General features: G+C 45.3%; 1 protein-coding gene across 1 annotated transcript; it reads right to left on the minus strand.

Moving 5' to 3' along the window:
• Window positions 1-209: 209 nt before the first annotated feature.
• Window positions 210-14,827, minus strand: CA4 (carbonic anhydrase 4). The gene is made up of 8 exons (XM_059487197.1): window positions 14,631-14,827; window positions 6,438-6,488; window positions 5,789-5,959; window positions 3,817-3,977; window positions 3,586-3,678; window positions 3,236-3,299; window positions 2,976-3,139; window positions 210-1,791 (listed from the first exon to the last, which is right to left on the minus strand). The coding sequence occupies exons 1-8, from the start codon at window positions 14,686-14,688 to the stop codon at window positions 1,603-1,605; spliced, it is 951 nt and encodes a 316-aa protein (XP_059343180.1). The 5' UTR covers window positions 14,689-14,827; the 3' UTR covers window positions 210-1,602.

A 14,827-nucleotide genomic window follows, 5' to 3' on the forward strand; every position in this document is an offset into this window, starting at 1 on the left:
CGCTGTGAGACAGAGCCCCCGACCCTGCTGACACTGCAAACATCCCAAGGCACTGCACATCCCTGTCCCAGAACTGCAAACCCAGCCCTAAACCCAACCCCAAATATTGTGAAGAAAACAGGGGGGGAAAGTCACGTTCCTCTTCTGAAAGGGTTTGTGCGTTCCCCTTCAGCAAGGACAAAAGAAATAAAAACTCAGAACAATTCAAATATAGGTCTGTTGTTCACCTTTAATATTTCATTTCTGTTTGCTCCTCCAAAGATTTTCAGTTACATAAAAACATAGTTAAAGTATTAATCTTTCCTTTAAACTTAAATAGGTTCATTTGCTTTCCCATGTGATTTTTTTTTGGTTTTTTTTAAAGCTTTACTGATTGATTAATATGAAAATAATTTCCCTGCTTTTGGTGAGCTGTGGTTGCTCTCACTGCCAGGATTTTCCTGAAAATATATAAAGTCATCTCTGCAAACATTGCCCTTAAAGGAAAAAAAATACAAATCTGCTAATATGAAATCCTATTTTGGTGTGGCCAAAATCTAAAACCCTAAAAGAAGCTGTAACATGTTATATGGCACTAGCCAAAGAGAAATGTTATGTCCCTCTTCAGAGGGAGAACTAGAATGATACAAGGAAACCCCATTTCCTAATGTATTTTCTATAAGTAATTGGGTAAGATCTGAAGGAATTGGTTCAAACCACAATTTTCTTGGAAAAAACTATGAATCTTGACCATATTGTGAATATTGCAGGTATGCTACTATAAAAAATTATACTTATAAAAGAAATATATATGTATTTATATGTAAGAAAGAGCCATTTCTTGAGCTGTCCTATTTTATTAGGCAAATAACAACTACAAAGGATGATCAGAGTCTCCTGCTTCAGAAGCAGCCCTCCAAAGAGAGGGAATTTCCACAGATGTGCCTCTGGTGGTGGGGATGAGCCTCCCTGCTGCTCCCCAGCACATCACATTGGCCATGGCATCCCAGAGAGGGATGAATAAATAACAGAGGAACCTGACAGCCCCAGCAGCAGGTGGGGTGGAAGGAATCCAGTGTCCTTATCTGAAATCAGCTGAGATGTTCTGAAGGAAGGAGGGGGATTTATGTGTTGGGTGAGGGGATGATCCAGGTGCTGCTCTTGTGTGTGAGCATTTGATCTTTGCTCAGTGTTGTACCTTCAGGCAGGACAGTGTGGGCTTGTGGGAGTTACTCCCCGTTTCACTGCCAGAATTGCAGTGTTGGATGTAAACGTGCTCCAAACCAACCCTTCACAGGCACTTAGGAACAGATTCCTCTCCAAGATTCTCTGTGCAGCTCCTTCCAGTGCTGCTTTAAAACTACAGCATAATCCAGACTAAGCTTTCTCTGAGTCTATTGGCTTTCCAAATTGAATTTTCTTTGCTTTATCTCCCAGTTCCTTTGAGTTCTGGTGGTTTGGGTTTCCCCAGAGCAGCACAGAAGCCCTTGGTTAATGTCTGGAGGAGGACAAGGCTATTCTGTGTTGGGACACAATTCATGAGAGGCTGAGGCAAAGAACAGCAAAAATAAGGCTGAAAAGCAAGAAATTAAGGCCCAGGAGGTTGAGTGAGGTGGGAAGGGCTCAGTGGGACAGAGAGCTGAGGGTGCAGGCCAGAGCCAGGGCCAGCAGCAGCAGCTGTGCCCTGGGCAGGGCCATGCTGGTCCCTGACCAGAGCACCTCGCGCCCGTTCAGGGGCTGTGCAGGTCGGAAATTCTCCATCATGGGAGTGGAGTTCTTCCCATCAAAGTGCAGTGCTGCGAACTGGGACAGCTGCAAAACACAACAGCTTGTTAAATCTGCTCCAACAACTCTGGGAGCTGTGCTGCCAACTCAACCCGTGCTGCCTCGCTCTGGTTTGGAACCTGAGGGTTTAATGGGTGCCTTGAACCTCACAGGAAAGGCCACAGGAGAGGTCACTGAGTGATGGCTCCTTCCAGCCTTGGCAATCACGGGCATTTCCTCTGAGAGGGAGCCAAATGCTGCGTGCAGCCCCAGGACTGGCTCCCCAGAGCTCCTGATGCCAGCCCCGGCCCCGGCCACCATGGCAGGGTGACACCAGGCAGGAACAGCAGGAATTCTGTCCTTGCTCAGGTTCCTGACTGACACAAGGCAGGAATTCTGTCCTTGCTCAGGTTCCTGGCTGACACAAGGCAGGAATTCTGTCCTTGCTCAGGTTCCTGGCTGATGTGAGGCAGGAATTCTGTCCTTGCTCAGGTTCCTGACTGACACAAGGCAGGAATTCTGTCCTTGCTCAGGTTCCTGGCTGCTCTGAGTGCCCCTGGGCAGTGCTGGGGGCACTGTGACAGCGCTCAGGGCATGCTGTGAGTGAGGAGCTGAACTGGCTCTGGGCCAGGCTGTGTGATCTCTGCACAGCCTGTGTTTCCCAAGCATTCTTAATTCCATCCCCTCTTCCTGCCTGCAGGTCAAAAATGGCCTGCTTGATGCTGATGGGCCCAAGGTCTGGGTTTGGAATTATTGTGTTCTGCTGCCCTGACAACGGGAGAAAAGCTGTGGAGGGAGCAGGTGGCAGCAGTGGAAGTGCTGCTGACGGAGCCCTGAGCTTGAGGGGGGGGTTTTGGCTCTCTCCTCACGCCGTCATTTCCCCTTCCTGCCCCTTTCCTGCCATTTTCTGAGGGATGATTTAACAGGGTCAATCAGCTGGGAGCAGCGAGCTCCTTGAGGCTGCTGCCAAGCAGGGGTGTGTGGGGAACAAGGCACTGAGGTGTCACCCTGCCCAGGTGCCAGGGACAGGGCACTGAGGTGTCACCTGCCCAGGGACAGGGCACTGAGGTGTCACCCTGCCCAGGTGCCAGGGACAGGGCACTGAGGTGTCACCTGCCCAGGGACAGGGCACTGAGGTGTCACCCTGCCCAGGTGCCAGGGACAGGGCACTGAGGTGTCACCCTGCCCAAGGACACGGCACAGAACCTCCAGGCTGTGCCTCTGCCACCCACCTGTTTCAGGCTGAGCTGAACTGGCGTCTCAAAGATGGTCCAGATGACGCCCTGGTAGCAGTCAGGGGTGGTGAGGGACCCCCGGTAGCGATAGTACCTCTCAAGGTCTTCCTCAGGTGGGAGGAGAGAGCTCAGTGGCAAAGGATCCACCTTTGCTGATCCCCCTGGAAAAACCACAGGGGAAAATCCCTCGTAATGCCTGTGGCTGCAGGTTTTGCCCGCATTTATCCTCTCCCCACAGAGCTTGTGAAATCCCTTACCTTTGGATTCAATATTCTTTAATTTGCTCAACAGAGTTTCATAGTTTTTATTTTCTTTGCCAGCCTGAAAGGGAAATATTTTCATTCCATGATGTGTATTTCTCTACAAGTGGTTGCTTTTAAGCAGTGGTGAATAAAACAGAAAAGGGCCACAAGAAGAGATAACAGCAAGCAGGATGTAGAAAAGGGGAGAGTGAACTCAGTGCTGGCAGAATGCCTGCACAAGATAGGGAGGTTAAACCTTGGGCTACTGTAATATTGACATAAACATAAAATACTGACATAAACAATCCCTCAGCCAAACTGCTGGTTGAGATTTGAGAGGGGCAGTTGAAAATTTCCCTGCCTACCTCTACAAAGAAGGCCAGCACAGCCAAACCATCCGGACTTTTCTTGGCTTCTGACACATCTGAAGCATCTTCTCTGATGTGGACGATGTGAAACTGGAACACAGCAGCCAAGGACAATGATTTCCACCCTCAGAGCTCCCGTGGGGAGCTAGCCAAGAGTTTTTCTGAGCAGGATCTCAGAATTCCAGGGTTCTGGAGTGAAACCCGTGCTCCACGTGCAGTCCCACCTACCTCCATGGGGTATTTCTCTCCATCTATGCTGTGCTCTGAGCCAGGACTCAGCACTTGTTGCTCAGCCAGGACTCCCCAGTGAAAATGGAATTCTACTGCCTTGTATTTTCTCTCCAGGCCTCCTCCTCCGATTTTAGGGGATGAGTCTAGTGCCACTTTAACTGGGGAAAAAGCATGAATTGTTTTACAGGAGAAGAGCAGGTCCTACATGAACAGAATGTGAGAGCAGAGATGTTCTTGAGATTCAGACTTATCTTCAAGTTCTCGCTTGGCTTTTCAGACCGAGTGTTCCAGAAATTCTGTTCTGCAGAAACTGAACTCTTACAAAATCATCCCTGAGTTTAATTTGAGATTAATTCTAACCATTATGACCTCTGGAGTCAGAGCTTCTTATACCTCTCAGAAGACCCTATATTCCTTCAGATTTTTCCTAAAAAAGACCCTCTATCAAAGTAAATTGGATCCCAGTTTATTTGGGTTTTGACCATCATTTTAACCTCCAGTTTTCTGCACTGTAACATTTCCTTTGGGCAGGGTTTAAAAATATCCTGTTTTAATTTAAAGTAGTGCTGCAATTTAAGCCTCAATCATACATATTTGAGATATACTTTAATTTTTTTCTTTTTGCGACCCCCACGTTAAGCGCAGCACTTCTCTTTGCATAGAAAAATTCTGGATTGCAGCCCCAGAGGAAAATTCTGGATTGCAGCCCCAGAGATTTCATTTCTGTTCTGAATTCCAAATGAACTTGGAGAGTGCATGAGTCATTTAGTTCCTTTGCTTTTTAATCTGTAAATGGATGAGTCAGATGTCTTTGTGGGCTTTGTTTGTTTAGGTTAAGACCGTTGAGACAGCGACCTTTGCTATGTGTCCATCACGGAACATAATGAGGGTCTAATCTCACCTGCAGCCTGTAACTGCAGCTGTAATTTAGGCAATAACCTCCTCATTTAGCACAGGAATCGGTTGCTCTCAGCAGGAAGAGATTTTAAAAGCCCAGATTGAGCCCTAATCCTTATGCATGGCTGGGGAAGATGAGGAGCAGTCCTTATAAATATTAATTTTGATGTTAAAGGGACTGTAATTGGACATTCTGGAGTATCACACTGTAATGGGAAAGTCATTAATGCATATATTAATGAAAAGTCAAAACATTCTTTTTTCTTGTGGTGTGCCACGACATGAGAATTGCTGGCTGTTAAAATCTCCCTCAGCTGCCTTCCCACCTTTCCCTTTTAAATCAGGAAATATTTGCCACTTGCGGCTTTCTGCTTTGAGGATTTGGCAGTTAAAACAACCCATCCAAGACTTTAAAAAAACCTACATATAACTTTTAAAAAAAAGAAAAATATTAGACTACATGTTTATTTTTAAAGTCGAAGTAATTGAACATCATTTTCTTGGAGCAGCATCCTCAGTATTGTGAAGGAAGGTGGAGGAAGTGGAACAGTTCTAAATTACTGTTAATTGATTCAAGGTTTACTGATTCACTAAGTAGCTGATCAACATCAGATAACTTCTGTGTGCAGAGAAAACAGGTCTGAATCTGAGAAGAATATAGCTCATTATTTAAAGAACTAATAACAGCCAGCACTGAGAGTGACTTTCCCACACCAGGCTTTTCTCCAGCAGGATTCTCTTTGTGCAGAGGCAAGACTTGGAAAGGGCCAGCCCAGGAATGGCTTCAGCAGAAAATGATAAAATTCTGCCCAAATTGTCCTGCCCACCTGCCCCCAGCCCTGGACTCTGTTTGAGCTGGGGGGTTTTGCTTTAGAGCTCCTGTACAGAAATTTCTGCACAGAAATTCCTGCTGAGATATCCACGAACCCCAAACCTTCGTCACTCCCACAAACCTCCCAAGAAAATATTGATGCAAAAAGGTTCTGGGAGCTTCATTTCTGTAGCAGAGGGGTGGGATCCCATCAGTGCCCAACGCCCAACCCACCCCAGGGGCAGGCTGGGCAGTACTTGCCTGTGTGCCCGTTGTTCTGCACGTCCCACTGGGCAGAGCCCTTCACATCGTACCCCTCAAAGCTCAGGGCCTTCAGGCTCTTCTCATACACCACATTTCGGGTGACAATGTTGACAGGGGACTGCCTGTCCCCTGTGCAATCCTTGTATGACTGGTGCCATTGGGCAGGACCTGCTCAGGGATGAAGAAAATGGGTTTATTATTTATTTTTTTCCTCTGTAGACAGCAAATCCTTGAGGAAGCCAAACCACCCAACCAGAATGGGGCATCTGAGGCATCACCCCAACTTCTGGGGTGAGTTTTACATTTATGTATTTGATTTTTACATTTGTGCATTTGATTTTTACACTTGTGTATTTGATTTTTAAACTTGTGTATTTACATTTTTACTAATGTATTAGTAAAAATTTTACTAATTAATGTATTTGTACATTTCTACATTATCCTTGGTCAACACAAAATGAGCAGTTACCACAAACACCAAGGGCTTCAAAATACCCTGTTTGGCACTGAAATGGTCACAATTAATGCGATCACGAGGCATTAAAGGCTGAGTGCTGTGAATTTTTTGCATTATTTCTCTCAGCAGCCCCTTTGCAGAGCAGAAGGATCACCAATGTGATTGGAAAAAGAAATTGCTTGGCAGTACCTTCACACTGTGGCTGCTCACACTTCTGGGACTGATAGCACCAGTGGCCCACTAAAAAACAATAAATAAAACAGGTGAGTGAAAATCTGTACAAATTATGCCCCCAAAAAGCAGCAGGGGAATGGATTGGCGGCTCTGCCCTCTCTATATCTCTTTCTGATCGCTCATAAATCACTTTATAGCCATTAAATCACCCCAAACCTGTGCTGGCAGCAATCTTTAGGACATCAGAATTCTGAATGGGTTGCAGTCCTGAAGAATTTGATTTTCAAACCTTGGCCTCCTCAACTTCTTGAGGCAAAAGTTCCACATTTGAATATATGCAGTGTTAAAATAAATTTCCGTTTATCAGCTCTGCACTTGCCAGCCTCTCACAGACTTGTAAATTCACTTGTGCAAGAGGACTTATCTCAGCCTGTTCCAGGAACTCCTTTGAAGGTTACCTGGGGAAGAGTTCTGAGAAATGAAGGATCTCACTTCCTGCAGGAGCTTCGGGCTAACTCAGCTGGGTCCATCCCACAGGGATGGTCGCAAAATTCTTCAGCAGAACATCTGAATTTTGCTTTTTCATGGTCATAAGAAATACTAAATTCAGAGGACAAGAGCTGATTTAACTTTATGTGTTTATCTAGTTAGGACAGCAGGATTGTCTTGTTTATCCCAAGTGGCTTCAGTGGCTCTTTATTTATTCTAAACTTTAAATTGACTTTGACAGGGTAGTTCTCTTTGGCTATTTAACTTCAATCCATAACAATTCAAACCCTCTTGTAATGATGATTAATACCATACTTTCTGTTTGCTTGTGATTAGTAAATTATAGACATTTTAATAAATGGCTAATCAATTTTAAGGATAATTATGGAGGAGCCCTGTCACTTGACTGGTAATTACCTTAATTTGTAATTTATAACACACCTGCTGGAAGGCTTTTAACACCTTTATCTTGATATCAGTGGCATAACAATGCATCCATCTATTAAGGATTTAGAAGTTATAAATAGAGAATTGTTGTGGAACCTGAGCAGCTGTGACACAGAGGGAGACCTCGTGGCAATTAATATAACCTTTAAAAAGATGACAGTTTCGGTTTTTCTTTCACAAAAACGAAATTTTTGCTGAAAACCACAAACAATATTGCCTCACTTTGTAGTTTAGCAAGACTGGGAAGAAAAGCAATCTTTGCTTTTTCTGTGTGGTAAGAACTGCGGGGATTTCTATATTGTTACCCAAAAACTGAATTTGATAAGGTTTTATCCTTTTAGCAGATATTTAACACACACAAAACTTCACTTTCCAGCCCTGACTGTTGCTTTTTTTAATTTTTCCAGGACAGTGGCACCGAGTTCTTCCTCATCTCCACTGGGAAATGCAGAAGTTCCAAGCACAGGGTGTCCCCAAGTGCCTTAATCGATATTTTAATCAATGAATTAAAATGATTAATTTGAATTCAGTGCAGAGTGCCAGCCGAGCTGCTCTCCACCCTTCCTCCAGGTGGGTTTTTACACGGATCAAAGGCTCCAGGTGTGGTTCTGGCAGCTCCCTGGGGTCGCTGTGAACTTTTAACAATCCCAGCCTGGGACTGGGAGTCTCTTGGCCATTTACACACCGAGGAACCTTCAGGTGTGAAAACAGCAGCAGGAATAACCTGGAGGGATTTGCTGCCAAATCTTTGGGATGGAAAGCAGAGGGGGAAGGGGAGAGCTCCAGGCTGGGCAGTTCCAGGAGGTTTCACAGTGGAGAGGGAGCATGGCCTGGACATGAAAGCATTTCTGCACTGAAAATCTGATTTTCCAGCCAGTCTGAGGCACAGCTGGGAGCCAGGGCAGCAGCTTCGAGGCTCTGGAGATTTTAAACCTCTACAGTGGAGCCACCAAATTCAAACAGAGCCACAGGGGGAAGGGGAATTGTCCCCAGGTTGTGCTGAGCCAGGGTCTGTGTGCCAGGGGGATGGAAATGGGTTTTGTCCCTTCTCAAACAGAAATCACTGAGATTTTACCCCCTGAACAGGTGTCTGGCAAATTGTGACAAATACATTGTGGGTTTCAATCACCTCTCAGCAAACTGACACTTGAGCGTACCACAGATCTTCCAGCCTGGGCATCAAAATGATGGGGAGGAAAAGTTGAATAAAATAAAATTTAATTTTGAGAATCCCGCCCTCAGTGGCTACAGCTGCCTCACATCCAGCACTCAGGAGATTTAATAATTATTGTCCGATTTTTGCATCTTTCCACCAAACTCCCAATGTCTCTGAACAAGGTAAGGATTGTGTTTTCTACCAAGTCCTTACCACACTTGTGGCTGGATGATATCAGTGAAGTAGAACAGCACATAAACCCAGCATTTCATAAGAAAAGTGTCCTTGAAGCTGTTAAACTCTAAAGCATGAGGTAATTAAACATTACAGAATGCCTGAGCAAACAGCGGGTTCATGTTTAGTGTGAATTAGGGCTGGTTTATTTGGTTTTTTTGGTTTGTTTTTTCTTTTTTGACTGGCAGCAGCGGAACACTGGGGATCAGGAGCCTTTGTGTGGGTGCTGCTCAGGAGGAACCAGAGTGTCCTTGAGGAGCAGAATGTGCCTTTGGATGTGCAGTGAGCGGGATGGGAGCCTCCCTCCCTGCAGGAACCTCTCCTCACAATGGCTCTCTCTTCCCCTGAGCTTTGGGGCTTTCTTTCCCTGCCCAAAGGGAAGGTCCCTGTCACATCCAGGCAGCCCTCCCTGCTTCGGGCAGGACGATGCCCTCAGGCACGTTGTCCTGGCCACTTTTAATTGTCCAGAGGCTCCTGCCACTTCCCTTGGAGGAGTTTTGCACAGTGCATTAGCCCACGCTGGCAGGAAATGTTTCCTATTTAATAGCTTACATTTTCCACTTCCTTATCTGCGTCCCATCACTCCTAGAAATATCACCGAACCACCCTAAACAATTCCTTTCCCTGCCTGGTGTTTACAGCATCCAAACAGTTCCCTCTTCATCTGCAATTCCTGTCCTGGCTTCATGCATCTTTTGTCCCATCTGACCAGGCTTCACCTTCCCCCTGTTCCCTCTTCAAAATCTCCCTCTGATCCCATTTTATGGGGTCTGGGGCTCCTCAGATCACCCCAGCTCTGCTCCCACGCTCTCTTCCCTGTAGCTCATTTTATTGCTGGAAAAACACGGCAGAAAATGGGGTTTTCAGTGTTTTAGGGAGGTTTTTTTGGGTTTGTTTTTGTGGTTGAGGTGCTGAAATCATTGCTATATAGATATATAGATATAGATATATAGATATATCTATATATAGATATATATATATATATAGATATAGATATATACAGATATAGATATGTATTTTAAAAATATATAGATAGAGATATGCATACCTGGACTTACTTATCAATTATATATTTCTCCTCAATTTTATTATGGATTTATCCTTGATTTCAGTGGTTCTGTCCCATCCCACAGGTGTCACCTTGACTTTATTTGGTTTAATTTAGAGTGGGGCTGGACAGGGCTGGCTCTTCCTCCACAGAGTTCAGGACAGTTAAATTTAGGGAGTCTCTCTTGGCACGTGAGCAGTCCCACTTATCTCTGCCTCTTCCTCCTGGAATTTACAACTGCTTCCTGCCCAAGCTGCTTCTTGGCACGGAGCTGGCCGAAGAAACAATACAAATTACGTATTGTTTTCATTTTACTGCAAGCCTCTTCAATTGTTTTAGCTATCAAGCCTCGTTTGGAACTCGAGGCAAAAAAAAAAAAAAAAAAAAAATAAAATAAAAAAATATTGCAGAGACCTCCCTCTGCTGCCCAGGGAGGCAGGAGGTGCTGCTGGCCAAGGGCCAGGCTGGAGCAGCCCTGCCAAGGTGCTATTGTGGGATCTGGGAAAAGACCCTTCGGCTCTTTGGACCACGCTCAGATTGTCTGAATTCCATAAAAGCTCCCAAATCTGCTCTGTCCCACTGTGCTCTGCTTGCTGCCCTACTTGGAGCTGCTTGGTGTGCTGGAAATGCCATTTAACCTGTGCACTCAGAGTCACTGAAACACTGAACTGCCTCAGTTCCTGCTTCTGACACAGTGGCTGTGCTTGAGTCAGCTTCCAGTTTGCCATCTTTATTATTATTATTGCGTTTTTATTATTATTTTTCAATTTTTATTATGATTTTTGCTGGGTTTATGCTGGTTTTATTAACAATATTGAGCCTCTGAGAGTGTCCATGACCTTTTTGCCCGGGACACCAGGAATGTTCTGTGTTGATTTTTAATTCAAATCCTTTCTCTCTTTCACCTGAGTCCTCTGTTTGTCCCTTTAGCCTCCTGTCCCCCTTCCAGCCATCCTGCCTGGCCATTCCCTGTTATCCTGGTGGTCCCAGAGCTCTCCCTGCTCTGCCATCCTCATCCTCAAACCCATCCCCAAAATCTGCTCTCACCTCTGCATCCTTTTCCACCAAAATGCCAAAAGCTGGGTCTGCATGGGGTTTATTTTTAGGTTTGGCTTGTGTTGGGCTCATCCTATTTTTAGCTGGCTTTGTGAAACTTTCTATTTTTAGTGCAAAAGGCACAACAAAAGCAATTGTTATCTAAGCCTGTCTTTCTAATTAATGGGATTGCTGAGCATATAGGCATGAGAATATTTATCCCTCCTGGATCATTACACATCCTCAGGAAGCCCCAGTCACCCCTTGGACAGACAGAACCAGTTCCAAAAGTTCAAATTTGTGTGTCCCCACAAGCGTTCCTGGCCATTCATTGCTCTTCACTTTTAACCTTAATTTGATTTTCCCCGGGGAAAATACACATCTTTATGCAGGAGAGGATGGGGAGTTAGCCCTGGAAATCAGCTTTACTGTGGTGCTGAGGCCTTGCAAGGCAGCACATCTGACGTTTATCATCTGCACACATAAATCACAGGCTGGATGAGGCCCTTGGAACAGACACAAACTGCAGGGAAAACCCAAAGGGGCTCAGGGATTCTGGGTTTGCCCTGTTAACATCTGCAAACGACTTCCTCTGGGTCAGGGAGCAGGGGAAGGGTTTCAGCTGTGACCTGTGGGGCTCTGCTGCAGATAATGTGCCCTCAGAAATGTCCTGTATCAAAGGCAGGGGCTGTAACAAAAAATGAGCATCCAGGGCTAAGGTGATTTCCTCCTGTGAGAGGTTTTGCCTTGCTTTCTGTCATAAAAATGCAATTCAGATTTATTTATTTTAAAGCACTTTTAAAATTTAATTCAAACAAATCACTTGGTAGCTGTGCTGCCCTTTTGCAGCCTTTTATGCTGAGCTTTTGATGGCTGATCCTGTGGCTAAAAATATGACTAAAAATCTAATAACAGGCCATTGGATAGATGCTGGAGCACAGCAAAGCATCTCCTGCAATGCCACAAGCAGGGAAAAGAGCCTGCCCAGAGACAGACCCTGGACTTGGCAGCTTTTCTAGGAGACCTCAAGGTTTCTGCTGGTTTTTCAAAGTGCCAAAAGCTTTTCTGCTTCCAACATCCCAGTGGGAGAGCCAGGAGGATCCATGGGGAAATGATGGATAAAACTGAGCAGGATCATCCTCATCCCTGGGGAAGGGGCACCTTGGATCCCGACCTGATGGAGACTCCAGGGGTGCCCTAAACCCCTCACAGGGGTAATTCCACAATTCCTGTGGCTCTCTGCCTTTTCTCTGCCTTCCAGGTCTGACATTGCATTTATTATCCTTTCTTTCATCAGCTGAAAATGCAGCTTTTCCCCCCAGAATGTGTCCAAGTGCTCCAGCATCCCAACTTTGCCAGCCCCAAAATGGATTTGGAGCCCAACCATAAATCTGTGTGCAGTCCACACCATTGGAACTGGAAAGGCAAGAAGTCCCAGCATCTTTTATTTTTATTATTTTTAAGTTGCTGATGGAGCTCTCAGGGGTGTTTTGTACCTGAATGGCCCTGAGGAAACCCCAGAGTGAGAACTGACGCCAATGTCCGCATGGTTATGTAAATGTAATGTTTGTGACATAAAAGCATGTGAGCAGAAATATAGAGAATTAGGGGCATCTAATCTCATCTAAATTAGAGGAATGTCCTATCAGGCATCAATCTTTAGGAGCAGCAGAGCATGGACTGTGGGAGATTTGTCTCCTCATGGCTGAGTCCTGCTCTGTGATAAAGCAAAAGGTTAAAACGTGCTGGGGTTCATTCCATTCCCCATGAAGAAAATTAATTTTCAGCGACTTTGCTGTAACCCCACCCCAGAGCTGCTGGAGGGATGGGTGGATGGATGGATGGATGGATGGATGGATGGATGGATGGATGGATGGATGGATGGATGGATGGATGGACATGTGGACATCCCTCACTCTCACAATTTCCTGCTGGAAATTGCAGACACTTTGTGTCTCTTTTCCCCCAAAACAGCACCAGAGAGTCCCTGATCTCTCAAAGGAACCAGACAAGAAACCTGAGGGGGATCAGAGCAGCTGTAAATGGAACACACTGAGACCTGGATGAGGATGAGGAGCTGGGGGTGATGGTTCCATCCCTGGGCAGGTGCCTGCACCAGCGTGCCTCAGTTTCCCTCTCCTACAGCAGGGATAATGCCCCTTCCTTCCTTCCCTAAGGATTAACAGCGGTTTTACACCACAGGTGCTGTGCTGCCCTGACAAGGCTGGCAGCAATTCCAGGTTAGCAATCAGTATTTGGCTGTTTCTGGGTGGTGAGTTCTCAGCTGCCCAGCTGGAGCTGGGCTCAATGAGCTGCTCAGAGCCAGGCTGGTTCTGACAAGGGGCAAGACAGGAGGGAAAGGTTTATTTGTTAAAAAAAAAAAATATGGATAACAAGAAGGAATACCACAAGAAGGAATTTCAGCTGACTCTCAAAAGTGGAGTTTCTGAAATGCATAGCCTTTAATTTAATAAATTGTATCCTGAGGAGGTGCTGCCTGAGGAAAGTTTGGAGAAGAAGGAGCAGAGAGCAAGATTATGGTGTATTAATTGCTGTAATTTGGTCCACACCACACTAATGACTTTGTAATTTGGTCAAGGAAAAAATTATTGGGGGGGGGGGGGCAAAAAACACCTACAAATGATCAAATTATTATTTATGTATTCCCTTCCTTCTGATAGAGAGGGAAACCCTAATTATTGACACCAATCTAATCAAGTCACAAGGGTTTTCTAGATTGTGTTTAGGTTTGCCCAATAGAGCCCCTAATGGGGCAGTAAATGCAGCACGGTGTTGATAGGCAGGGATCAATGAGAGGCAAACACGAGGGCAGACTCTGGAAAAGCAAAAGTTTTTGCGTTGTTTGTGTTTGTGTTTACCTGGCCCAGGTGTGGCAGGCACAGGGAAGGGTTTGGAACGGCAGCTGAGGAGAACCTGGGAAAGCCAAGCGCCGAGGGACAGCGAAGAATGCATTGGGAACAGGGAAATAAACACAGGGAAACCCTGCGGGAATTTCTGAGCAGCTCTGAACCTTGATCTGCTCTAACACCATCTCCCTTCAGCAGCTCTCAGGGCAGCGCTTCCCCTGGGAAAGCCGGGTCCCTTCTCCCTGCACTCTGCTCTGTTTCATGCAAACAACGGACCCTCGGCACTCCAGAGCTGCAGTGTTTAATTTGGAGCCTCCCTGCCGGTATTTGCATAGGAAAAGGGATTTATTCAGTGCTGCTGATTGAACAGAAGCAGGGGGGAAAATACCTCCTGCATTCATCAATACTAATTATAGATCACTCTTTAATTGAGCCATCCTAAGTGCACAGTGTACTTACAGTGCCCAGGGAGCAAAAATAGATGGGGCTGATGCAGCAAAGACATATTGTTCTTTCTCCCTCAGCACAATTTCATCTTGGATCATACACAGCAAAGCAAAGGCAGGAGAAATTTCAAACAAACAATTTTCTTTCAAGTTTAAAGAGATAAAAAAATTAAGTTTTGGTATTTTAAATGCACGTACATAATAAAATACAGAGATCAAGACAAAGCTCATTGATTTTTCTTGGAGGAGGAAGGCAGATAGAATCTCTAAAGGTGAAAAGAAACCCCCAAAGCACTCATTCATTCATGAGAAAAGCTTGTCCTTGATATTTTAACACAAATAATAAAAGGCAGAGAAATAAATAAATCAATGATCCTTCATTTACCAGAGAGAAGAGAGACTGCAGTGCACGTCCTGGTAGTAATAAACAGATCAGAAATCAGAGTAACCTTGAGGTGGGGTGAGAAAGAGCAGGCAAGGACTTACCTACTGCCTCTGTCTTGAGAATGTGCAGGCAGAGCCCAGCAAGGAACAGCAATTCCATTCTCTAGCTTAAATAGGCTCAGTGTTGAAACCAGAATTGATTAGACTCCTCAGGATGTGATCATATTTCTGCTCTCAGTTTTATACTGGAGTAAGTAGTCCAGGACAGACCTGAAAGCCATAGCAGGAAGGTGAACTCC

The sequence above is a fragment of the Ammospiza nelsoni genome, chromosome 21, assembly GCF_027579445.1.
Source record: "Ammospiza nelsoni isolate bAmmNel1 chromosome 21, bAmmNel1.pri, whole genome shotgun sequence".
NCBI classification, from domain to species: Eukaryota; Metazoa; Chordata; class Aves; order Passeriformes; family Passerellidae; genus Ammospiza; species Ammospiza nelsoni.